Below are 27,408 nucleotides of genomic sequence, written 5' to 3' on the forward strand. Positions count from 1 at the left end.
AGTCACTCCCCTACAACTACAGGCACCTCAAGACAACATCAACCGGCTGTAGGGGTCTACTGTCCACAGACATCTGGAGATCCTGCAACACAGGTGGTGAATCTGTGGCCTCCTCTGGGTACTGCTTTTAATCTATCCATGTTGGGAGACTGTGGGCCCCTACTCTTGCCACTGGGCTGGCACCCATGTGCACTGTGACTGTTGCACTTGCCAAGGGTTGTTGACACTTCCTCTGGGAGATCACCAAGCTCCAAAAAGCCCCGGCCTCCAACACTCTGCAAACCAAAGATCAGCTACTGTTCTGCAACTCCTGCAACTCCTGATAGGTGGGACTTCTCTTTTGCTGGGCTGGTAAAGCCTCCTTGTCACTCCGTGTCCAGCGCCTGCGGGTCACTCGTGGGGGCTCCATCAACTTCTGTTGGCCTTCCTGTGTGCTGAGGGTCAGCTCTCACTCCCCCTCCTGGGTGGAGTCTCCTGGACCTTACTGGTCCCCAAAACCTTGCAAATTCTTCTACATTTCCTATTTGCACTTGCCAGTGCTTGTTGGTGACCCAGCTGGTCACTAGCCCTCCTGCAATCCAGCAACCATCAAAGGACAGTTCATAGGTTACTCCTGGGATCTTCTGCAGCTCCTGGACCCCGCAGATGGACTTCCTCTTCCACCGACTGCAAGGAACTTCATCTTCAGGAGGGTGGGCATTGCCACCTGCACCTCCTGGGCACCTCTGAGGGTGCTGGACTCTGTCCCCTTTCTTTGCAGGTCCTCTCTGGGTTCCACCGGCCTGGTCCACAGGTCGTGAGAGCAGCTAGACAATCTGAGGCATCCACAGTCTTCAGATTTCCCAGATTTAAAAGGTTTTGTAAACCTAGGAAGGTGTCAAAAGTCAATGCCTCCCCAGGGGTGGTATACGAGTGGTGCAACAGGGAAAAATAACACTATTTCTCCCTCTTTCTAGGTGTGCTGCATTTTGCAGCACACCGAGAAGAAGGGAAATGCCTCTTGTGATTGTTTTTGTGCAGTAAGTTGTCCCTTTCCGCACGAAAACAATCTTCCATGCAATGTAGGCACCCTTGCACAGTGTTGCAAGAGTGCCTGAATTGGCGCATGGCATCAATTTGTGTGCCAGCGCAGGGGTCAAGGGCTGGAATGCACTGTATCTAAAAGATAAATCGCATTCCTGCCCTTTTGTTTTGACGCAGGGCAGCAGAGCTAAAAGGCTTGCGGCGCTGCCCTGGGCCGAAACTTGGGAAATGAGGCCCTGAGTTTATAAAGTTCAAAGGTCTACCGACAGATCATTCCCACACCTAGGCAAGTCTGGGACTCTCCTTCTCGTCTGAATCCACCCACTTCACACCCTTCTTCATCAGACAACTTATCCCATATCTTTGCAAATTTTCAGGGACAGCCCTGCGCTCCTTAGATTGGTTCCTCAGTTTGCTGGCATCACTGCATATTAGCCTCCCAGTCCCTCAGTGTCAGTACTGTGCAGCCCGAAAACTGCACTACATCCCTTCTCACCAGTGCCACATTGCACAATAGGAGCATGTATCGATCAAAAGTCACCTCACCCTGAATGCCCAGGCAGACTGACCAGAGAGTGAGAACCAGGGCCGCCCCTACACTCCCCTAGGGCCTATCTTGGACCCCCCAAGAAAGGCTAAATGCATAGGCACCTCGAAAGAGTGTGTATCAGTGTACACTACTGTCTGCTGCCCCGCAGGCACCAATCCTAATCGCACCTCCTTATCAACCGAAACCATACGAGTAAAGTACGTCCAATGCAACAGCTTCAGCTAAATGAGCTGGAACCCCATCCAAATGGCAACCTCCCCAGGATACCTACAAGTTGCCCCCCACTGGTAATCCTCCATACGACCCAAATCCTTCTCCCAGCACTGCTTTAGAGGGGCCTGACTATTACTAAGCAGTGTAGAGTATAGATGTGAGACAGCATGCATCCAAAGTGGGGTGCCAGGCTCTCGTCCTCCAACTCCTGGTCACAGGAGATTTTCCACCTCAGAAGAGACCTAATCTACAGGTAACGCAGAAACTGCACCCCGACATTTCATATTGGTCCTGCAGGTCTGGGAATGTCAGCCAATCCTTGTCTCCCCAAAGGTCCCCCACCTTGGAGATGCCCATCAAATCCCACAGCTCTGTTATTTGTCTTGACAGGTTTTTAGACAGAGGACACCCACAACCCCAATGTGTAGCTGGAATTGTGGCATTGAAGGCAATGCACTTTTTGGATCAAACAACAATGCTACCCTTAGTCACATCCCAGACCAAACGATTTGGTCAGTGAAAAAATATTTGTGAGTTTCTAAATGAATTGAATTTAAAGCTCTTCTACATGTTCAGTACTAAACAGGGAAATGGACTACGTTATATTCAGGAACTGGTGAAGCCTTACCTGCCCATTTGATTTCTCAGGTCTTCCCATCAATCTTTATTTGCAGTACCGAGATTTTTACTTGCACGTATGAAAGGACGTTCTTTCTCTGGATTCCTTGCCAGAATCTCTAAGGACCTGTAACTCTTTACTGCCCTACCACAGAGGCCTAAAGACCTGTATTTTCTAATTGTCTTTCCTTATTTACTTGATCTCCTAGGTTTTGGACTTGAACACCTTACCTTGCTCCACTGTGCAGGGAAACCCTTTTGGGTAGCTGTGTGCATTATAAATCTCATAAATAAATAAATACCTATAAAGTCAGAGAAAACGCTGAAGTGTTAGTAGAAGGAAGACAATTCCAAACTTCTTCATGTTATGAGCCAAAAACAAAAAAATATATTTACACCCTATCCATCTGAAGGAGTGGCAGATGCTTTATTGTAGTTGGGAGAAATGAAACACTTTCTAGAGAAAATCTGCCATTAGTTGATGTAAATAGGAAGTCTTTTTTTGTTGTTCGGTAAGCAGTCTTTGAAACAAATTATGTGGTTTCTTTAAGCCTGTATGAACATATATTGCAAATAAAGTAACATTGACTTTAAATTTATTTGTAGGGATAAGCTAATGCAGCAAACTATAGGGAACAACCAAACAAATGAGCGAAAGAGACAAATAAAGTGTTGTAATTACATAGACAGAGACGTTGCTGCAGCCAAGGATTAAAGCTTGGACAGGTAAAGCTTATATACCATTTCTACAAGGAATAACCGTGCATCATCCGCACCGCAGAGTCCTCACAAAAACACTGGCAGTCATTCTGTTGGCTCAAATCGATGTCTTATTTTTATGCGGAGTGAGAGTCCAAACTGGTGGCTTACCCTGTGCGTGCAGGGGTCGTGCAGTATGAAGGTCAGTTTGCCATGCCTTTAAAGCATCTGATCATTTAGAGACTCCCCTCCCCCGCAGCCCTAGGTGGTCTTGGCGTGCCTGAACCTCTGCTAGCATTATGTAACAGTAAGTGACATCATGTCCTGTTGTGAGTGAAAGATGAAAGCAGTTTCCAGTGGTTTATGTGACTTGAAGGGAAAGGAGCTGCCTGAGGTAATTGACTGTGTGACAGCTTATTACTACTACTACTACTACCAACCCTACTACTACTAATGCTATTACAACAACTCATAATAATTTTTATATATGCAAGGCTTTTGCCGAATGAATTGCTTGCCATTACTTTTTTGGATTAGTGAGTGAATGGAAGGGATATGATTTGCCTTTTGTGTTTGAGGAGAAGCTATAAGAGAAGGAAGTAGCAATGCACAGAGACCAGCATTTCTTTCTTTTTTGGAAGCACACGTTGGGTGCCCTTTCTTGTCTCTGTTGGGTGGGTTATCCTATTCCCATTCTATCCTTCTGGGAGTCTCACTCTGGTAAATAGCGTTTTTCTCAAGCCTGCCTCAACAGCTGGACAATGGGAAGGCATATTTCCCCTGTGTGTTTGCTCCGACAGAGGTATTACTTATACATTTGGAGCAAATTTCTAACACTCTTTAAATTCACAATGACTCCCAGGAGTTTTGAGAACCTAAGACTATCAAATGTTCTCAGAGTTCTCTCATTGGCATTCTGCATTAAACCCAGGTGAACAGTTCCTAATGCGAAAATGAAGCATAAATGTGCATGAGCAGATTTGATTTTGTGGAATTTTCATTAGAGCAAATCTCATTTTTGAGAGGTAAATGTCGTCATATCTTGATTGCGTAGATCAGAAACATGACTTTATCCTCTCAAACGCTTTTTGTGCACCCACGTTCCACCCCTTTTGTAAAATAATGGCCTAACAAGAGGTAAGAGTGGTATATGAAATAGGATGCGGTAGATGTCATGGAAATAGTTGGTGAATTCATTGCAAAGGGCCCGAAAAAGTATGCTGAAAGAGATATGGAACATTTAATCGAAATGTCATTTTGCCTCGAGCACTGAAAAACCTTGCACCATTGCTGTGCGGTGTTTTTTGTCAAGATGCAGGTAAATTGCTCTACAGGCGCACTTTAGAATTTATAAGAAATTGGAGCCAGAGTTTCTGAAACAGTCTCTCATATACTTGGGCAGTGACTACCGACAGGTGGAAATATTGCTTAACATCTGCTGGAAGCATAGAATTCAAACTAAGGCCCTGGGGCTTCAAAACAGAAGAAATGTAAAAAACTCTAGCTTTTATAGAATGCCACAATCTCAATCATTTCCATCGAGTAGACACATTAGAGCGAAAGAGCATGGCACCGAAGAAAAGGCAAACATTACATGCACTTTTTGTTGGGTTATAATAGATTAGATAATTTCAGAAATAATGGATTATTTTTTTCCAAATCTTTTTAATGACATCTTGCAATGATACTAAAATCATTGCATAATACAAGCGAGAACGTAAGGTCTGACAGTTCCAAAAACTTCAACTAGTAGCATTTGAAAGTATGAATAAAGTTGGGAGTATGGACATGACACGGAACTTACAAGTGCAATGCTGGACACACCAACCTCCGCTCATCCTTCAAGCCCGGTTGCCTTTTCGTTTCCTTGATATTCAGTTCTTGTACCCATGAAAGTATAGTCTTGCCACACTAACACGTGTCTTCAGTCCATTCCACGATAGCCCCTCCATTGTCTCCATTCTTTGCAGTTTTGCGTGGACGTACACGGGCTGCGTGCATTGTCTCCTCAGCCCTCATACACCAATCCGTATTAATGGCCCAGTCATTTCAACTAAGCACCAATGGACTACTCCCCAGTCTGAAGATATCTCCCTTAGCCATAGTCAGGGCTATGTAGCAGATCAGAAATGTGTATTCTAATAAAGTCTGATCTCTCCATGTCCCCAGGGTGACCAGAGCCAGGATAAAATCAATATCTTCTTCCACCACCTGTGTGCTCCCCACTTGCGACCAGATGAACTGCAATGGTGTGAATCAGTGTACCTTCTTGGCCACACTCTTTCAGGTGCCTTTCATTATCAATCTTCTCCATGTGGAGCAACCGAGTCCTGGTAAAATATACATGGGCAGTATCCGAAATTGCACTGGGCTTGACCCATCCCTTATGGGCATCTCAAGTGGTTAGTGCCATGCTTTGTTCCATCCTCTTTCCTCTATAATTCCTAAGTCTCTCTACCACCTATCCTTCAGTACCTCTAGTTAGGGACTGGTGTTTGCAAACAATGTTCTGTATATCTGAGACACTGCGATTTTTACCAAGGGGCTTGCCATCAACCTGTATTCCAAAGGTGTCTCCACCACTACTACCAGAAAATTGACTCTATATCTTATGAAGACATGACTTAATTGTGAATCACTGAAATATTGGCTATCTGCAGGTTTGTTGCTGGAGTTCACCAATTGGGAAAATCCCCTGCAGGTACCACACATCTTTCAGCTTCGAGTTCCTCAGTACATTCTATTGTCTTCCGTCCCTCCAGATATTGGGGCTCCTTCAGCACATCAGAGCCCTATGGTGGGGTTTCCAGCTCGCATCCCATGCAATATAACAATTTCTTCTGTGCATCCATCACTAAGTCCGACAGGGATTAAGACATAGTCGCCTGGCTTATAGTGTATGTTTTGTAAATGTAACACCCCCAGGGGTCATCCTCCTTCAGTCATCACCGCCGGTTCTTGCTGGGAGGCCAATGCCCACTCATTCACAACGTGCAACTGGAGTGACTAGTAATAAAGCTGTACGTTAGGAAGCCTTTCACCCCTGTGGTACTGTACCCTGGACAGGGTTGCCAACACAGTCCTGGGAACACCACTGTTCCAAAACAGTGTATGCGTCACAGCATCTAACAACTGAACGAAATTGTTGGTGACCTCATACTTCATGTTTTATAACCCGTAAAGGAACTCAGTCAGCATTACCATCTTGTATAGGGCAGCCCTGCCCAATAGTGTAAAGGGGAGGCCCCGCCAGTGTTCCACATCCCTTCTATATTCCTCCTCCAGAATCCACCCCAGGTTCTTCTTATGAAATGTAGTCAGGACTACTGTCACGTAAATGCCCAGTTATTTAAATCTCATCTGCACCCACATCAGGAGCATCTCCCAACCCGTTAATGGTTATTGCGAGGTGACTGAGAATACCACCTATTTATGCTAGTTAATCTGGTCTCCTGAGTATTTTCTTAAAATACCCAGGATGTCCAGAACTTATAGTATTGAATGTAATGGATCTGTCAGATATAGTACATCATCTTCTGCATGTAGGGAGATCACATCCTCCCAATTCAGGTCCCAATGCAGATTCATGATCTGAGTATCTATCCTCACCCAGCATGATAATGACTCCACTGCCAGAGTAAGCAGAAGGAAGGATAGTGGGAAGACCTGCATACTCTCCATTCCCAGAATAAACTCTCCTGAAAGAGTGCCATTAACTCAGACTAGGTATAGTACACAATAGGTGCACCCAGACCATGAACCCCAGGCCAAACCCAATTTTTCACAAAATTACAAAAACATAGGGCCACACCACAGAGTCCTCTCCTTCTTTGGCATCTATGGCCAAACTAGTTGTGGGCTCGTTTATTAGATAATATCTTGTTAAGAAGCTATGTAGCCATTTAAGGTCATGACTAAAGACCTTTAGGGTCATGATTCCTATTTGATCAGGGGCTATTATTCTGTGTATCATTTGTAGGTGGCAGTTCACAAAGTCTTTCACCAAGACGTTCGCCTTTATGCTAAGCAAAGTGATGAGTCTGAACGAAGAGCACTGCTCCACAAGTTTGCCTTTTTTATGAATGAGAGTCACCATCACCTATCTGAGATACCCTGGGAGACATTCCTTGTCTCTGGCCTTGTACCACATGGCAAGGATTGGTTCAACCATCTTCCCACTCAAACTGTTAAAGTATTCTGGAGAAACCTGTTCAGGCCAGGGGTCTTTTCTATCTTGAGCTGTTGAATTACCTTCCCAAGCTCCTCCTTCCTGAATAAGTGATCCAGCAAACACCCTGTCATCCTAGCCCAGGGTGAGTGGGTTTGCTATTGACAAAACTCTCAAGCTCCTCCAGGGCTTATCCTATCGGGGATTGAAACAGATCAACCAAGTGCTTCATGAAATGTGTGTGCTATTTCTGTAGCCTCACTGATCAACATCCCTTCTGTGGTTTCAACCCTGAGGATCCACCTTTGATCCTTTTTGCATATTGCCAGCCATGCTAGTAGTTACCTCATATTTTACCTCTTTTCATATAGCCTATGTTGTTGTGCTCTATACCAGTGGTTCCCAACCTGTGGGCCGGGGACCCCTGGGGGTCCGCGAAGCCTCCTCAGGGGGTCCGCGGCTGCTTAAAAAATTTAATAATATTAGGTCCCAGGTATCAGTAATGACTCCTTGGGGGTCCCCGTGTTCCAATAATGATTCAGTGGGGGTCCCCGGGCTCCAGTACTGATAAAATGGGGGTCCACAGAAGTCAAAAGGTTGGGAACCACTGCTCTATACTATGCTTTGGCTGCACTCACCATCAATCGTCTGTACTCGTCCCTGATTGTATTCAGTGCAGGAGTTCATGGATGACGATTTCTGTACTTTCTGCTTCCCATCTACACAGTATGTCTCCCAAAACCTGAGTCCTTTCCCTCTTTTTCCGTGCTGTGTGAAAGATCTGTTGCCTCGTAATACTGCTATAGAAGCTTCCCTGACCACTAGTTTCAATGTCACAGATTCTGTGTTTTCTTCAAAATGCTACAATGTACTAATGTCAATGAGTTTCTTAGTATTCTAATCTGTGAGCTGCCAGGCGTCTAGTCTCCTTTCTGTCTGTTACCGAGGAATTTGTAAATCAAGCCATGTGCATATCAGAGTGGTCCAATGTCTCCATTGCTAGTGTCAGTAAATCTGTATCCCTCAACCTGCAGGACCTGGAAATAGTCCAACCTGGACATTGAGTCAGTGAGTCCAGCACATAAGAGTATTGCTTGTGCTCATCTCATCTTGCCAGAGATCCATTAGACCCAAAGCTGATGCAAAGTTTTGAAGCCACCCATCTCCCCCCCCCCCAAGAATGTGAACCCCTGATGTTTTTGCTATCTCTCATCTCATCCTTAGTTTAAAGTCACCTATGATGATGTAAAGGAGCCAGGCAATCTGGTCAGCCAGACTCCCATTTTCCCCAGGGTCACACTTTGCAATCTGAGCAGCAGACACCAGGAGGGCACTGTAAGCCTCCCCCATTTCCGTTCACCTGTCACTGCTGCCCAACATACTCCCAGAACTACCCATGTGTTAGTGACCAGCAGCTAGGTGCTAGGATACAGACTCTGGGGGACCTGAAGGTAAAACTAGAGTGAACCAGAGCCTTAAATCTCTCCCTTCCAAGAAATCCACAATGATTACCCACCAACAACAAGAAGAGGAAACTGGGACACCACACTTATTTTCATTTTGTTGCCCTACCCATTCACGTTCAATGAAATGACAGAGAGACCTGGCTCCCTAGTTCCAGGGTGTTATTGACAGTGGGTGTTACAATCTATCATGAAGTCCTTGGCCGCACTCTCCCCAACGGCCGTGTTTTGTGCTGCCAAGATGGACAACTACCCACCCCGTAAAACTCCCCCTTCCTATTTCCCCAGGCTCTGAGTTTTCACCTACTAGCCTCCCTAGTGCCAGGGATGCTTGTCGCTTGCCCCATTTTAACATCAAAACTATTTATGTTCCTGAGTCGGTGTCACTCCTCTCAGACTCTGGCAGGAATGAGACAAATTCTTTGAGGTGCACATCAATGGTGTGACTTGTTCCTCTGTTCATACTGGGAATGGTTTTACAGTTTAGCCAAAAAACAACAAATCCCCTGAGGACCACGCAGCCTTCAAATCCTCCACAAGATACCACCATGGCTTCATCAGATCCACCAGAAGAACTGCCCTGCAGGACTGCATCAACGCCACCACTCACAACACAAAAGACCTTTTCGCTGTCATCAAGGAGTTCGCTAAACCACAAGCTGAGGCCTTTAACATCCCACCATCCTAGGACCTCTGCGACAGACTAGCTGACTTCATCCACTGGAAAATCAAGGATATCTAAAACAGCACTGGACCCCCAGATTCTCTGAACTCAGCAACAACACTCCAACCTAGATCCACTGAGCCCCCACTATTCCTGTACACCTGGACCCCCCTCACAACAGATGAGACTCACTCCATCATGAGCAGCAACCATTACGGAGCCCCCACCGACCCTTGCCCCCACTACATCTTCAACAAGGCCAGTGCCTAGATCACACCCAAACTCCCCAAGACCATCAACTGCTCCTTAGAGTCAGCCATTTACCCTGAGGACAGAAGCACGCCAAGATCCACCCACTCTTGAAGAAACCCTATGGATCTCAAGAATTACTGCCCCATTTTGCTGCTGCCTTTCCAAGCCAAGGTCTCCAAAAAAGCAATCAACGCTCAGCTCTACCAACACATCGAGGACAGCAACATCCTGGACATCTCCCTCTCAGGATTCAGAACTAATCACAGCACCTAAACTGCCCTGCCTGCCGCAAAAGTTGACATGCACTCTCTCCTCGACCACAGCCAAACAGCAGCCTTCATCCTATTGGACCTATTGGCCACCTTCAAGATAGTGTCCCACTGCACCCTATGCGCCAGATTCCACACAGCAGGCATACACGGAAAGGCAGTTCAGTGGATACACTCCTTCCTGACAGGCAGAACGCAGACTGTCAGACTCCCGTCACACCTGTCAGACCATACAGAGATCAGCTTGGAGTACCCCAATGATCCTCTTTGAGTCCCTCAAGGCTGTTCAACATCAACATGGCCCCGCTCACCCCAATCATCAGAAACTACGGACTGAACATCGTCTCTTACGCTGATGACTAACAGCTGATCATCTCCCTAACTGAAAACCCTACAATGGCCAAGAAGAACTTCCAAGACAAGATGGAAGCAGTTGCCGCCTGTAAGAAGGAGAGCTGCCTCAAGCTAAACTCTGACAAGACCAAGATCCTCTCCTGGGATCCTCCTCTTCAGCTGGGGATGACTCCAGGTGAACCTCAACACTTGGCAGCCCCCCCCCCTACCACGCACGTAAACCTCAGCATCATCATCAACTCAGAGCTCACCATGACAAGACAGGTCAAATCCATTGCCTCCACCTGTTTCCACACCCTCAGACTCCTACGGACGATCTTCAGATGGATCCCAAGTGTCTACTGCAAAACCGTGACACATGTCCTGATCACAAGCAGACCTGACTACGGCTATGCCCTCTATGCCGGAACCACCAAGAAGAACCTGAGCAAGCTACAACAAATCCAGAACGCCTTTGCCAGACTCATCCTGAACATCCCCTGCCGAGAACAAATCACAGGACACCTGAGAGATCTCCACTGGCTTCCCGGCAATAAGAGGATCAACTTCAAGCTCCACGTACACGCCTACAGGGCCCTCCACAACCTTAGACCCAGATACCTCAACCACCGTATCACCTTTTGTTCCCCTGACAGACCTCTCCGATCCTCCCAGCAGTGGCTCACCACCGTACCCCGCATAAGGAAGTCCTCGAATGGAGGGAGATCGTTCTCCTACCTTGTGGCAAAATGTTGGAACACCATACCTCTCCAGTCGCTATCACTATCTCAATTCAGGAAGGACCTCAAGACCTGGCTCTTCGACACAGCTGGCTCTTTGACTGAACCCTGAGGACATACCCCACACCGCCTTAAGACACTACGGGTGAGTAGCGCGCTCTAAAAATATTGATTGATTGAGCCACAGACTAAGCATGTTCCTACAAGACGTCTCTTTAAACCTCATCAATGTCAGCCTCAATGTTTCTTTTTGCTAAGACCAAGGTTTATTTTTACTATCGCAGAATCTGTGAGTAATTTCTCCTCTCAATCGAGACCCTTTGGTGATGATTGTGAGCCTTTTTGTAGTCTGGTTGCCATTAGGCTTCTTTCCTGCAACCTCTCCCACGCTTCATCCATTCAGGAACCAGGATTTACCTTCTGCTAGGACTCTGAGCTTGTTGGGGAAGACCATCATGTACTACAGGTTGCATTTTTGGAGTATCACAAAGGATGCACACAAAGGATGTTAGGCTAGCTTGCACCTCCTAAGTGTAACCCAGAAAGATCATGATGGTGTGGTTCTCAAAGTGTAATGGGCTATGCAGGCGAGCCGCTCGTAGGAGTGTTTCCCTGTCCCTGAAATTTTGGATCTGTGCTATGATAAGCTGTGATCTCATCCTAGGCTGTAGTGGGGAGTTCAGCACATGGAAGGCCTATTCTGTTGTGAAAATTGGGGCTAGATCATCTGGTTTCACTACAGTTTGTATAAAGTTCTCGATAAAGCTTTCTACTGTTGTGCCGTTTGCTTTTTTGGGGAAACCCACCATCCGTATGTTGTTGCAGTGGGATCTCCCCTTTGCATCCTCTGCTCTAGAGTGAAGGTGGTAGGTGGTTTCCTCAATTTGTCACACTTCTTCCTGCAGCATTTTGATGGATTGCTTATGGGCCTTCATTGTGTTCTCCTCTGTGGACCCTCTTTTTGTGACTCTCCTAACATCTGTCCAGAGCAAGGTCATGTCAACAGCCATTGTGTCGATTTTATTCTCAAGGCCAGATCTGGTTTCTCTGATCCCCAACATTGGTTCCTTTAGTGGGTGATCCTGTTCCCTTCTTACTGCCAGGGACATATTAAGGATTTTGGGGGTCCTGGGCCAAATATATTTAGGGGGGCCCCTATTCTGAACAGCTTTAAATGTATGATCCAATATCAGCTCTTTCGTGCCCTCTTTGGCCTTGTCACTGACAGTGCACAGACAAACTTGTCCAGTGCTTAATTTGTTAATAAAAAGGTGCTGGTGCCCAAAGCCCTCTTAAACACGCAGCTGCTGAAATTAAATGTGCAAACACAGAATACTAAGGCAGCGTAATCCTGAAGCCAACTCGAGCTTCTGCAATCCATTTACAGCCACTCCCTACCCCTTGAGCTCACTCTTGCAGCTTTCTGCTTTCTCACATTGTGATGCTTTTTTGTTTTTCTCTTCGTCCGTCTTTCCCATATGTGTCTTTTGCTTGCAGTAAATGCTTGAGGCAGAAAAATAAGTGCCTGCCCTAAAAAATGAGTGCCAGTGCCCCGCACAGGAAACAACAAGCACAAATTAAGCACTGAACTCGCCCAAATTCTAGATGTATGGTTTCAATATTGTAACACAGCATCAGCTCACTAATATTGCCGCTAATAATCTTTGTGACCCCCTCCCATTTCATATATGTGAGGTCCTGTTTTGATCCGAAAAGAAACTTTTTTTATGGCGTTTCATGAAACATGAAACATAAACACAACATTTCTCTACAAAATGTCTGTAACAAACTCTCATACTTCACCCACATTAAAAACAAATTAAAAGAAAATGGTATTAAAAACAACCTTTTTAAGAATTATTTAAGGTCATCAGGGCAACTCTCTGCAGAACAGATCTGGCTCTAGAGGGGGTCTGAAAGGCTGGGTCCCTGGGCCAGAGCTCACTTAGCCCCTGCCTTAAAAAGTCCCTGTTTACTGCTGGTCTGGAGAGTCCACTCATGTCTGTGTCCTGTGTGCCCTCCCCCTTCCAATTTGTGATTGTGTATAACTTTTGCCCCTTTATCATGAACCATGGTTGTGTCTTAGGGCCAGATGCAGGAAAATTGCAAATTGCGACTTGCAATTTGCGAGTCCTTCCGACTCGCAAATTGCAAGTCGCAATTTGCAATGCAGAACGGTGTCTCAGACACCGTCTGCGACTCGCTATGGGGTCGCAATGACCCACCTCATTAATATTCATGAGGTGGGTCGCAAATTGCGGCCCCATAGCGAGTCTAGGCACTCGCAAACATGGAGGCCTGCTGTAGTCAGCAGACCTCCATGTTCGTGACTGCTTGTAAATAAAGCAGTTTTTTTTTTTTTTAAGTGTAGCCAGTTTTCCTTAAAGGAAAACGAGCTGCACTTAAAAAAAAAACGAAACCTTTAGTTTCGGTATTTTTGCAGGGCAGGCAGTGGTCCCTTGGACCACTACCTGCCCTGAAAAAATTGTTTTGGGTCCATTCACAAACTGGAAGGGGTCCCATGGGGACCCCTTCCAATTTGCGAGTGGGTTACCATCCACTTGAAGTGGATGGTAACTGCGACACCATTTGCGACCGCATATGCGGTCGCAAATGGTATTGCATACCACTCCGAATCGCAAATAGGAAGGGAACACCCCTTCCTATTTGCGATTCTGAAATGCATACAATATGCATTTCTGCATGGCAAAGAGGCATTTGCGCCTCGCAAACTGCGATTTTCGCAGTTTGCGACGCGCAAATCCTTTGCTACATCTGGCCCTTAATGTCTAGATTCAGAAAAGAGGTGGGTGGAGGACCACCCAGTAGTACTCCACACTTCCTTTGATCTTCACCCCAGAGTGTGGGTCCTTTTGCCCCTCAAAGTGCTCACCGTTTTGCCAGATGGACTTTGGTTATTTAGTGAGCTTACTGTAGTGGAAGAGTGCAGCCCGTTTCTCCCGTCTCAGTGGGCGTGCTCACCTGGGAATCACCTTGGATGTCGGCTGTTCCCGAACGCGATTGCTTCATCTTTCTAATCTGATCCAGGAGGGCCTAGCAGTTCCTGACACCTTCCACTGCCTGTACCCACCTGCCACACTCAGGGAGACTACAAGGAAATGCTGATCGTCATCTGTGGAATATTACATGACATCTATATTCAGAATCGCAGACACGCCCTCCACCTACATCAGAAATACTGGATTCTTTGCAAATTGTTGAAGAGTGGGTTATCATATTTAACTGAGGCCAGTCCGTTGTGCTAAATTATACCGGATATTCGAGCCCCTCATATTTACCATATATTATCATCATTTGTTCCTCTGTGTAGCACAAAATGCAAAACGATTAAAGAGATTTTCTAAAAATGGGTTGCAGTTTGTATTGTTAAAAGGCACAATCCAGATTGATCTAAAAGTCCCCAAACTGTAAGTGCTTCAGGAAAGTCACCTGAATACATGCTGCAATTTTACCAAATTGCTGTCCCCTCCCCAGTTGCTGCCTGTTGTGTGCTGAATGTTGCACACTAGAGTGTGCTTATGAAAGGGTTTCAATTTCTCATGTCTACCAAAGCCAAAGGGCAGATTTGTGAAATATTGAAACATATAATTTTGAACAATTCTGGGCACATGTTGGAAATAAAGCCAATAAACAGGCTCGTGATAATAATGCACCTAGAGAGATTTGCCTCGTTTGCCTCATTTCCATAAAAGAAAGTCAGTGATTTTCATGTATTCATATTTGCACTATTTTTATGGTACTGTCCTCAACTGAAAAACTTTCCATCACGTAATTTTCCTTTATCTCTATAGAAATATAACAGAAAATGAACGTGGGTAGCATTCACCGACAAAGGTGTTTGTTTATTACAATATTATTACATTAAAGCAAGCTCTAAATATTTGATGGTACTTACTCAGGCAGCGTTCGAAAATCCCCAGAATATGGTTCATATTTATAATTTACAACTTTCCAGTCTGAGTTGTAAGACTTAATACACTGCAACAATAATTAACAATTAATTAATACATTTCAAGTAATGATTTACAATAAGAAGTGGCTCTACAGTTTGCACATGGTTTACTGATTGGGAAATGGCAGTTCCCATATTTTACAACATACAGCTGTGGCCAGGAACATAATACCCATTCTCGGACTCTTAAACGGCTCAATATTTACACTAAACATGACCTTTCCATCCTCTGGCTTTGATGAAACAAAGAAAGCACCCAGATCAGAATTCATAAAAGTGCAGGGGAAAACTTCAGGATTTGCACCCGTAGGACAACTCCCCGTTTCGAGCTGACTTATCACGTTTTAAGAATTGACAAAGAATCTGGATCTATGATCCAGAGAGGCACTCGGAGAAGTGGCAAGGAAAGTTAGATACTACAGATTGCTGCCTCTATAAATCACTCGACTTTGGACGGACCCTCCTTTCATCGGAGGGGCTGCAGGCGCAACATTATAAAACAATCTTTTACCTGTGCCACACCCCAACTAAAATTGCTAAAAGAGGGAGAAGTGTAGGCCTTTCCTGGTGTCAAAAACCGGAAGCAGATCTGGAGCACATGCACTTGCCCAGTATTCAATTTATTCAAACAAGAAATAACTGGATTATTGATGGTGGCACTCCACCTGGATGTGACTTTAACTTCCCCATTGATACGGCTGGGAGTCCATAATAGTGTAGGGGGCAGTTCGGGACAGCTTTTGGTTTGTATTGCCATGATTGTAGCTCGCATTTGAATGGCTGCAGCATAGCTCAATCCAGTCCCTTCTACATTTCATCAATGACTAGCATGGCTGCTTTTATGTACTCTGGAAAGAAGCTTATGCCAACGGCAGGGGAGAATGCTAGGCAAACGGGGAAGCAGAGATGGGCAGGAGGAGGACTTTCTGATCTTAAATAAATGTACAATAATAGCATTATTGTTAGAGAGTTATTTAATCATTGCTCTGAATTGAATTTCGGTGGGTTTGTCCCTCCTGCAATGTCGATCTGTTTTATCTATACGTTTTTTTGTATTGGCTTCCTGACTTTTTTACACGATCATTTTATACTTGATGATAATGTACTTTTTTATTTAAATGATGTATTGTGGATTGTACAACTTTGTTTTTTACATGATTCTTGATGTCTTTAATGTGCTCCTCTTGTGCATAAAATCATGAAAATAAAATAAAGAATCCTATCAGTGTGCCAGTAAATGTATCATACTCATGGATTTCTTGAAGTACTTCAAAGTGTAAAATATAATTTTATGGCATTTTTGGCAGATGACACAAATGTGCTCTCCCACATGCAACTTTGTCACCTCTATCCGTATAAGGGTTGTCCCACAATATTTTTATCATTGAAAGGCTTCAAATCCAGTGTTAGAGAGGAGCACATTAACTGAGTTGGAAACTACCTATAAGTGCCCAAAATCATACATGATTGGGTATGATCTCTTAATTCAGGAGTGTGCCCCACCCTTGATTTGTGAACATGGCAAGCCCACTATGCATGCAGCTTTCCTGTATTTGTAGAGATATCTTAATCAGATAGCAAGATTGAATGCTGCTCTACTAACTCTTAGTAGGGTAATTCCAGTTACTGATAAGGCTATTAGGTGGTCCTCAAAGCTCTATCCTAGTCTCCACGATCTTCATCGTTTACATGGAGCCCTGCAGTGCACTCCCAGCCCAGGTCAATATCTCCCTTCACTAACAGATTGTTGACTTGCAGCTTTATCTCAGAGCAGGTGCCCAATGATTAAAACTGTTGCCAAATTATTGAATCATGAAGATCCTCTCTCCATTTCAACTAAACCCAACACAAACTGAATTCATCCTAATTAACAGTTGAATAATGCAACAACTGATTAAGTCCTGAATACTACTTCTTGATGGAATTGATGGTTTCTTTTCTTCCGCTTCAAAAGTACAATCTCTCTGCTTTCCCAATTACCCTCTTCTCTCAAACTTAAGGAGTTTGTCAATATAAAAGCCCTTACAGACTGTTTCCAATCCTCTTCTTCATGATTAAACGCTTCATTGCCCCTAACACTTTAAAGCCTGTGGTGGAAGCCCTGTTTTTTTATCCATATGGCTGGAGATAATGCCTATCAAACCAGCCTCCAACTCCACTATGTTCCCTCTCGAGGATGCCTTCCATGCAGCAGCTTGTCTAATTACCAGTAAGCAGAAATATTATTTCTCCCCTCCGGCCCCATTGACGAGTTGCTCACTACCTCTTCTGTCTGCATCCACCTTGAAAGAATCTGCATCGTTCATAATGGATACATATTCACAAACCAGCCCACCTACCTGAAACCTCTAGCCAATTGTCTTCACATGACAGTGAACACCAATGAAATAGTCATCAAAATAAGATCATGAGAAACAAATAGCAGATATCTTTGAATGAGGTCATGTTTTTATACCTTTAGGGGCAAAGAAAACACTGATTGCAAACTGAAAATGCACAAGTCAAATTAATGGACTTATTCACAAAGGCATTTTTATGTACTAGTCTTAGATCCCTTTTACTAATTGCCTCAAAACATCTAAAATGGGAACAAAATGGCAATATTTATACATATTCAGTACAACTAAAAAGGACCAAGCCCTCTTTGCACACTTACTAATAGGGAGTTTGATGCTTTACAGCCAATTCACAAATGGCGCAAGAATACCTCACCTATAAATTTACTCCCTAGGTACTTCTTCACTTCTGTGATATGTCTTTAAAGATTACTTTTTCCTCTCAGCCAGACTAGCTACAATGTTGAAAATTATATCATGCTCCCAGAACTCTGTATTTAGAGGCGCCAGTATTTGCAAATACGTACATGCCTGAGAGCAGTAATGTTTTAGTGTCTTTGTTTCAAATGTGCACACATTATAAAAAAAAGAAACTTGGCATGGACATTTTACACTCAGTTTCATAAACTATCCCGCAGCTTTAGTTTTAAATTTCCTAGGAACATTCAGAAAACAGGAATAGAATAGGTCCAAATTAATTAGTGCTCTAAGGTGCGTCCTGCCAGATCCGGTAACACCTGCAGCTTTTAATCGCAGCATTGAAGTCAAATGTATTTAGCACCTTCAGGCATGATTGATGGCGAAGAGCCTTGGACTTGAAAGGTGCACTACAAATATATCTGAACAGGATGTTAACAAATTGCGTCTTGCAAACACATTTGGAAATATCATGCAGCATTGGCTAAAACCATATGCATTGCTAAAGAATCACAATTCAAAATTAAACATTTTTCAAAACATTCTACCATGTGTTGAACAAGTGACCAAATGATGGCCTTTGTAAACGGAATCCATTCTTTCAAATTGCACAAACCTCTTTGACGAATAGGCTCTCTGCCTTGTTTTCTGCATCTTCGGGAACTGTCGACAGTACCGTCCTCCACTGGCGACCTACTGTTATGATCTAGAAACAAACATAAGTAAATGAGTACTACATCAAAATCTCAATGTTGCAGATAGCAGTCGAATAATGACATGAATCATCCTGCAGACACTGGAAAAATCAACACTTCCCTTAGCAGGTGTCTGAAAAGGGGCCTTTCGTCTAAATAATCATATTAGAAAATACATCTTCATGTTGTAAAAAAAAAACATATCTCTTTAGGGAATCACTGTAAACCTGGGATTTCGTTTTATCAATGGCATTAGATATTTACATCCTATGTTGAAAAACTTAACATATACCTTGGGAGGGTTTTTCTTCTCCCTGTGATTGGCTTAAAAACACATTAGGGAGTCTGTGAAAGTAGGAACCTTCCTTAACAGATACATCTTCAATTAGAACAAGCATTTGCAATGCAACGGGTCTCGCATTTCTCCGAGTTAGAGCTATTAGCAGTTGTAAACTCCCAACCGGACTTTTCTTGTCTCATTAAATGGGAAAAAAACAAGAGCGATCGCGCTGCTAAAAAATGGAAACAGAAATAGAAAAGGTCTCAGGGTCAATGTCATGCAAAGCGCTCAAGATTGCGCTGCGAAAAAAGAAAAAAAGTAGTCCACAAACCAGACGGAAAACAGCGAGCCTCGTATGTTTTCAGTACTTAGTCGCTGAGCTCGAGGAGGGCTAACCACCGGAAAAGGCATGACGTATGCATGCCTTCCACTAATGAAAGCAAGCAGATTTTAAAAGGCAAGCCCATGAAACAATGAAAGACACTGACGTGACATGGGTGGGGCTCCGAGCCCTTTTCTAACTACTACAGCGTCTCGCAAGCGATACGCATGAGCTAGCGCATGCTATGCAGGCTCGACCCTAAAAATCAACTTATTTCTGGAGAGAAGGGGTGGTCACTGTAAATATCAGTTTTTCTTTTATTGATCACATCAGAATGTCATTGGAAATATCAGCATTTCCCTCAGCGAGTTGCTCTGTATCTGAGTTTTTCTATAATCGATTTTAGACACTTATAGACACATTTTTAGTTGTAACCATTGACATATCCTTTAAGGGACCTCTATAAGTATGTGTTTTTTGTGATTAGTCTCTTTAGAAACCTACAGTCATATTTTCAATGCTAAGCATCAATGAACCATTGTAGGGTTACTATATATCTGGGCTTTCTTTACATTGATTATTAGAACATCATGTACACATACATCTTTCATTGAAACTTTAACACTTCCCAGTGTCAGTGTCAATTACGGTCTTCCAATGATTACTCACACTAGTACTTAAGAAGCAGATGTTCCATTGTACAAGCTAGTAGCTCTGTATTCAATGTGATAGACCACGCAACTTTAGCAAATTAAAGTGAGGGGCCTGGAAGGGAGCCAGCAGTAGCAGAAAGGGCTACAAGTACAATCTACACTTTAACAGCCAATAGCATTAGGTGAGAGATGAATGCTCTACTTGTCTGACCCACAACATGATTGACAAAGTCTCACGCCAGTGAATGAATGAGGCTGGTTGAAAACAAACATTGGTTGAAAGGGCAACCACAAAGCCCACTCTATGCATGTTGTTAGCAATAGGTAGGTTTGACAGCTGCAGATCAAAACCCAGACACAAAAACACCTCAATTGGTTACTGTAAGCCTGAGCCTTGGACACGTAAATAGCCATCTTCCTTTGGTAAAAGCAATCTATCGATTAGCCAATCATTGCTCGTCTCATTCTTCCTTTCACTGATCATATTGAAACTTAAGACACTTACTCAATAGGAAAGAGTAGCTTATTTCTTAGGAAATAAATGTGGGTCTGGTTCTTCCTGTAATCGATCTCACTAGATCCTGGCACCGAAACATCAAATATGTTAAAGGAGTCACTGCAAACCTAGGCTTTTCAGTTTGATGACAACAGAAACTTACAGACACGTCTTCCATAGGAAACATCAACATATCCCTCAGGGGGTCACTGTAAATCTGAGCTTTTCTTTGATGGACTACATTTTCATAGTCCAGAGGCTCGACCATCCTCCTTTTTTCCTACAAAGCAGGCAGAAAAAGAACAAACAAAAAATTGTTTAACTGAAGAAGTTACATTTGACTGCTTCATCACATACTGTGTATTCTACTCGTAAAAAAAGTAACAATGATTCCAATACGCATGCAAAGTGAGTCCGTCACTCTGCATGTCCATATTATTTACAACCAGATTTCCCATTTATCAACACAGAAAAATATTTATATAGGGCAGCAGTATCCCTTAGGATTTTGTTTTCCGCGAAGAAAATGCAGCAGAAATGCAATTCTGTTATAAATTGATATAGCTGGCACCTCTTAAGTATGTCTTTAACTGTTTCTCGACTCTTTCACCTAAGCTATGAGTCGTACTGAATAGCTACTATAAAAACGTTTTTCCAGCCTCGAGAGGATGGACTCTTGATGCCTTCTATCCACACGATTCTTCCTCCACACTATGGGGGTCATTCTGACCCTGGCGGTAATTACCGCCATGGCGGAGGTCGGCGGTAGCACCGCCAACAGGCTGGCGGTGCACCGCTGGGCATTCTGACCGCGGCGGTTCAGCCGCGGCCAGAAACGGAAAGTCGGCGGTGTACCGCCGACTTCCCGCTGCCCTTGAGAATCCTCCATGGCGGCGGAGCGCGCTCCGCCGCCATGGGGATTCTGACACCCCCTACCGCCATCCGGTTCCTGGCGGTTCTCCCGCGGGGGTGCCGCGGGGCCCCTGGGGGCCCCTGCAGTGCCCATGCCAATGGCATGGGCACTGCAGGGGCCCCCGTAAGAGGGCCCCACGAAGAATTTCAGTGTCTGCTTTGCAGGCACTGAAATTCGCGACGGGTGCAACTGCACCCGTCGCACCTTCCCACTCCGCCGGCTCCATTCTGAGCCGGCGTCCTCGTGGGAAGGGTGTTTCCCGCTGGGCTGGCGGGCGGACTTTCGGCGGTCGCCCGCCGGCCCAGTGGGAAAGCCAGAATGACCGCCGCGGTCTTTTGACCGCGGAGCGGTCTTTCGGCGGGAACCGCTTGGCGGGCGGTGACCGCCGTCCGCCGCGGTCAGAATGACCCCCTATGTTTTGTTACAGCAAAAAGAGGTCGTGCTGGGATAAACCTCCTACGAGTGCAAAAACAATGGGTTCCCCACCATTTCCTGTGGGGAGGAGGGAGAATTTGCCTGAAGGGGGCAAGAATGGCCTCCGGGTTCCCGGGTTACCATGGATGGGCACTCGAATAACAGAGAGGATCAGGGGATGGATGAGGTTTCCATTAAATGCTGGCATTACTCAGTGATATAGAGCACATATGAGGTTTCCATGCATGCATTTGGTAGCTCGGAACTATAGTAGTGGTATAGGCATTTTCTCCTCCAGTCAGCATGATGTGCATACGCCTGGCTTGGACAGTGGAGTCAGACGGCCCATGCACACAGAGGTGCGGATGCTGCAGGATCAGAAGATTGCGCTTTGTGTCTTCTTTATTTTCCTCAAAAGGTGCAATGTGAGGTGTGTTGGGCAGTTGTTGCTAACACTGAAGACTCCCCACCCACAAATCTAAGAAACTAGACAGAATAGCAGACCACTAGCAAACAGGTTACAGCAAGTGATGACTGATCTAAGTCATTGTGACCAATGCTATTTAATGCCCCGTAGAAACACAGATTTGGATCTGAGATGATTAGCTCAAGTGATAAAGAACGTCTCAAGCTCACATGAGTGTGTCGGGGTGTCTGTCCATGGACACCAAGAAGGTGCTTGGTACACAGGCTGCAATTCATATTCAGGGCGTTATATCACATGAAGTTTGACTCCAGGATTATCAATTGTTCTTGCTGTTATACACTAGACTACTGGCTTGAGTAAGTACTGGGATAGTGATGTCCGACAGCTCAGAACTAGAAAGAAATGAAAGCAAGAGGTATCTATTGTCACCACAGTGGTTTGTTCTGACCTTGCGTGTGTGCTGTGTAGTAATAATGACAAATCTGGCTTACTGATTCGGGAGTACAAGAGGATATAATCTTTTTGTATTATGATGGCATGATGACATACTGGTATACCTCAGGGATCCGGCTCAGTCAATAGGAAGGATATTATAGGAGATTTAGATACCTACATTGCTCTACTGGCTCATACTTAATTTGGACAAGTCAATTCTACTCTCTATTGGCTGTTAGGCAGGAGCAGATATAAGCCTAATTACAGTTTTGCTTTTGCACTGGAAAGCGGTGTGTGTGCATATTTGTGCATCATGGTAACGTGGACTGACTCACTGATGCTAAGGCTAAGCCTAGACATAATGGGAGCTACTCACAAACTGCATATTTTGTTGTACTTTTAGTAATATAAAAACGTACTACAAACTGCTATTCACAAACCTAGGTGCGGAACTTATGTATCTGTCTCTCCTACGCCTTTATGTGGGGAGATGTCCGCCCCAACTGCGGAATCTCCACAAACGAAGTTATATGTTTTACTAGTAAATATGGGAGGGATAGAGGGCAGTGGCTGGAAAATAGGGAATAATTGTGAATAAAGAAGAAAATATTAGGGAGGAGTAAAGAAAAGTAGGGAATAATTATGAATAAAGAAGAAAATATTAGGGAAGAGTAAGGAGGGGATTATGGAGGGCCGAGGAGGGTCAAGAGGGTGTCTAGGGAGGGGCATCAACCCATCCACAAAAGTGTATGCCCATAGCTTTTTACAAACTGAACTACTATAGTAACTACAGACAAAAAGGGTCCCAAAGCAGTAGAAAAGTACTCCAAGTTAGAACTGCAGTAAGTCTGCCATGACACATGGCCATCCACTTATATTGCAACCACCTGCCAGAGAAAATAATAGAGTTAGGGACTTAAAACAGGACCCCCACAAGAAATGATGATAAATTCAATTATTTAAAATAGTAAAAACTATAAATAAATATAAATGAATGACAAAAATAGTATATAATTTTAAGTAAATTATAAAATATTTTCAAGAAACATTTTGCACTTAAAATTTAATGTAAAAATACATTATATTAACATAAGCAGTAAAATTGTTACTTTATTATGCATTAATTATTAAAAGTGATGTACAGAATTTACTAAAAGCAATTTTATTTAAGGAAATGTATTGCTACAATAATTTTTAAATGCCGAAAAGTTATATTTTAAAATTAAACTAAAGATATGTACTATTTGTATATTTTGTTAACAATAAATTACATTCATTTCTATGTTCCCAGGGGGGGCATTTTTTTTTGAAGGCCTTTTCTGCCCCCCCTGGGGCAGAAACCTCTAGGCACCAGGGATATTTTTTTTTTTCTTTTTGTTTAGTTTTTGTTTTTTGAGGTGGGGAGCGACCCCTTAGGCAAGGGTCGGTCCAATGGGGGGCAAATTTATTTTAGGCCATTTCTGCCCCCCAGATCAGCCTATTTTAATTAGGCCGATCTGCCCCCACGGGGGAAGAAACCACTAGGCACCAGGGATTTTTTTTGTTGTTGTTGTTTTACAGATGGGGAGCGTCCCCTTAGGCAAGGGTCGCTCCCCTGGAGGGACAAATTGTATTTAGGCCATTTCTGCCCGCTTTGGGGGCAGATCAGCCGATTTTAGGTCAATCTGCCCCCAAGGGGGGCAGAAACCACTAGGCACCAGGGATCATTTTTTTTGCGCCGTCACGCAAGTGGAGCGACCTTGTAGGAAAGGGTCGCTCCCCGGGGGGGTGGGGTGGGGGGTCAAATTTATTTTAGGCCATTTCTGCCCCCCCTGGGGGCAGATTGGCCTATTATTATTAGGCCGATCTGCCCCCCGGGGGGGCAGAAACCTCTAGACGCAGGGCAATTTTTTTTTGTTTGTTTTCTTAGAGATGGGGAGCGACCCCTTAGGCAAGGATCGCACCCCTGGAGGGGCAAATTGTATTTAGGCCATTTCTGCCCGCTTTGGGGGCAGATCGGCCGATTTTAGGTCAATCTGCCCCCAAGCGGGGCAGAAACCACTAGGCACCAGGGATCTTTTTTTTGCGCCGTCACGCAATGGGAGCGACCTTGTAGGCAAGGGTCGCTCCCCGGGGGGGGTGGGGGGCAAATTTATTTTAGGGCATTTCTGCCCCCCCGGAAGCAGATCGGCCTATTGTTATTAGGCTGCTCTGCCCCCAGGGGGGGGCAGAAACCTCTAGGCACCAGGGCAATTTTTTTTTTTTGTTTGTTTGTTTTTTTAGAGATGGGGAGCGACCCCTTAGGCAAGGGTTCGCTCCCCTGGAGGGACAAATTGTATTTAGGCCATTTCTGCCCGCTTTGGGGGCAGATCTGCCGATTTTAGGTCAATCTGCCCCCAAGGCAGAAACCACTAGACACCAGGGATCTTTTTTTTGCGCCGTCACGCAAGGGGAGCGACCTTGTAGGCAAGGGTCGCTCCCCGGGGGGGGTTATTTTAGGCCATTTCTGCCCCCCTGGGGGCAGATCGGCCTATTGGTATTAGGCCGATCTGCCCCCAGGGGAGGCTGAAACCTCTAGGCGCCAGGGCAAATTGTATTTTTGTGGGTTATTTTTTGTTTGTTTGTTTTTTTAGAGATGGGGAGCGACCCATTAGGCAAGGGTCGCTCCCCCGGGTGGCAAATTGTATTTAGACCATTTCTGCCCCCCTGGGGGGCAGATTGGCCGATTTTAGGTCAATCTGCCCCCAAGGGGGCAGAAACCACTAGGCACCGGGGATTTTTTTTTTGCCGCCAATGTCACGCAGGGGGAGCGACCCCATAGGCAAGGGTTGCTCCCGGGGGGAGGGGTTGGGGACAAATTTATTTTAAGCCATTTCTGCCCCCTCTGGGGCCGGCTGAGCTAGAGGCCAAAATCCCCAGGTAGGCACTGTTTTCTATGAAAAACTGTGATGTGTCCACGTTGTGTTTTGGGCCATTTCCTGTCGCGGGCGCTAGGCCTACCCACACAAGTGAGGTATAATTTTTATCTGGAGACTTGGGGGAACGCTGGGTGGAAGAAAATTTGTGGCTCCTCTCAGATTCCAGAACTTTCTGTCACCGAAATGTGAGGAAAATGTGTTATTTTAGCCAAATGTTGAGGTTTGCAAAGGATTCTGGGTAACAGAACCTGGTCAGAGCCCCACAAGTCACCCCATCTTGGATTCCTCTGGGTTTCTAGTTTTCAAAAATGCGCTGGTTTGCTAGGTTTCCCTAGGTGCCGGCTGAGCTAGAGGCCAAAATCCACACGTAGGCACTGTTTTCTATGAAAAAATGTGATGTGTCCAAGTTGTGTTTTGGGCCATTTCCTGTCGCGGGCGCTAGGCCTACCCACACAAGTGAGGTATCATTTTTATCGGGAGACTTGGGGGAACGCTGGGTGGAAGGAAATTTGTGGCTCCTCTCAGATTCCAGAACTTTCTGTCACCGAAATGTGAGGAAAATGTGTTTTTTAGCCAAATTTTGAGGTTTGCAAAGGATTCTGGGTTACAGACCCTGGTGAGAGCCCCACATGTCACCCCACCTTGGATTCCGCTAGGTCTCTAGTTTTCAAAAATGCACAGGTTTGGTAGGTTTCCATTGGTGCCGGCTGAGCTAGAGGCCAAAATCTACAGGTAGGCACTTTGCAAAAAACACCTCTGTTTTCTTTAAAAAAATGTGATGTGTCCACGTTGTGTTTTGGGCCATTTCCTGTAATGGGCGCTAGGCCTACCCACACAAGTGAGGTATCATTTTTATCGGGAGACTTGGGGGAACGCTGGGTGGAAGGAAATTTGTGGCTTCTCTCAGATTCCAGAACTTTCTGTCACCGAAATGTGAGGAAAATGTGTTTTTTTAGCCAAATTTTGAGGTTTGCAAAGGATTCTGGGTAACAGAACCTGGTCAGACCCCCACAAGTCACCCCATCATGGATTCCCCTAGGTCTCTAGTTTTCAAAAATGCACAGGTTTGGTAGGTTTCCCTAGGTGCCGGCTGAGCTAGAGGCCAAAATCTACAGGTAAGCACTTTGCAAAAAACACCTCTGTTTTCTTTAAAAAAATGTGATGTGTCCACGTTGCGTTTTGGGGCATTTCCTGTCGCGGGAGCTAGGCCTACCCACACAAGTGATGTATCATTTTTATCGGGAGACTTGGGGGAACGCTGGGTGGAAGGAAATTTGTGGCTCCTCTCTGATTCCAGAACTTTCTGTCACCAAAATTTGAGGAAAATGTGTTTTTTTAGCCAAAGTTTGAGGTTTGCAAATGATTCTGGGTAACAGAACCTGGTCAGAGCCCCACAAGTCCCCCCATCTTGGATTCCCCTAGGTCTCTAGTTTTAAAAAATGCACAGGTTTCGTAGGTTTCCCCAGGTGCCGGCTGAGCTAGAGGCCAAAATCTACAGGTAGGCACTTTGCAAAAATCACCTCTGTTTTCTTTAAAAAAATGTGATGTGTCCACGTTGCGTTTTGGGGCGTTTCCTGTCGCGGGCGCTAGGCCTACCCAGACAAGTGAGGTATCATTTTTATCGGGAGACTTGGGGGAACATAGATTAGCAAAACAAGTGTTATTGCCCCTTGTCTTTCTCTACATTTTTTCCTTCCAAATATAAGAGAGTGTGTAAAAAAGACATCTATTTGAGAAATGCCCTGTAATTCACATGCTAGTATGGTCACCCCGGAATTCAGAGATGTGCAAATAACCACTGCTCCTCAACACCTTATCGTGTGCCCTTTTTGGAAATACAAAGGTTTTCTTGATAGCTATTTTTCACTCTTTATATTTCAGCAAATGAATTGCTGTATATCCGGTATAGAATGAAAACGCACTGCAGGGTGCAGCTCATTTATTGGCTCTGGGTACCTAGGGTTCTTGATGAACCTACAAGCCCTATCTATCCCGCAACCAGAGGAGTCCAGCAGACGTAACGGTATATTGCTTTCGAAAATCTGACATTGCAGGAAAAAGTTACAGAGTAAAACGTAGAGAAAAATTGATGTTTTTTTTCAACTCAATTTCTATATTTTTCTTTTTCAGTTGTTATTTTCTGTAGGAAACCCTTGTA

The 27,408-nt window shown here is 44.7% G+C and overlaps 1 protein-coding gene across 2 annotated transcripts in view; it reads right to left on the reverse strand.

The window, feature by feature from the left end:
* DOCK11 (dedicator of cytokinesis 11) overlaps nucleotides 1–27,408 on the reverse strand; it is a 1,108,606-nt gene that overhangs the window by 959,365 nt on the left and 121,833 nt on the right. For both annotated transcript variants that reach the window (XM_069212535.1, XM_069212533.1), the window contains exons 2-4: nucleotides 20,328–20,444; nucleotides 18,335–18,424; nucleotides 14,909–14,991 (exon numbers count right to left, since the gene is read on the reverse strand). In XM_069212535.1, coding sequence (XP_069068636.1) covers nucleotides 14,909–14,991; nucleotides 18,335–18,424; nucleotides 20,328–20,444 — 290 coding nt within the window. The remainder of the gene's footprint in view (nucleotides 1–14,908; nucleotides 14,992–18,334; nucleotides 18,425–20,327; nucleotides 20,445–27,408) is intronic.

Source organism: Pleurodeles waltl, chromosome 2_1, assembly GCF_031143425.1.
Source record: "Pleurodeles waltl isolate 20211129_DDA chromosome 2_1, aPleWal1.hap1.20221129, whole genome shotgun sequence".
NCBI lineage: Eukaryota > Metazoa > Chordata > Amphibia > Caudata > Salamandridae > Pleurodeles > Pleurodeles waltl.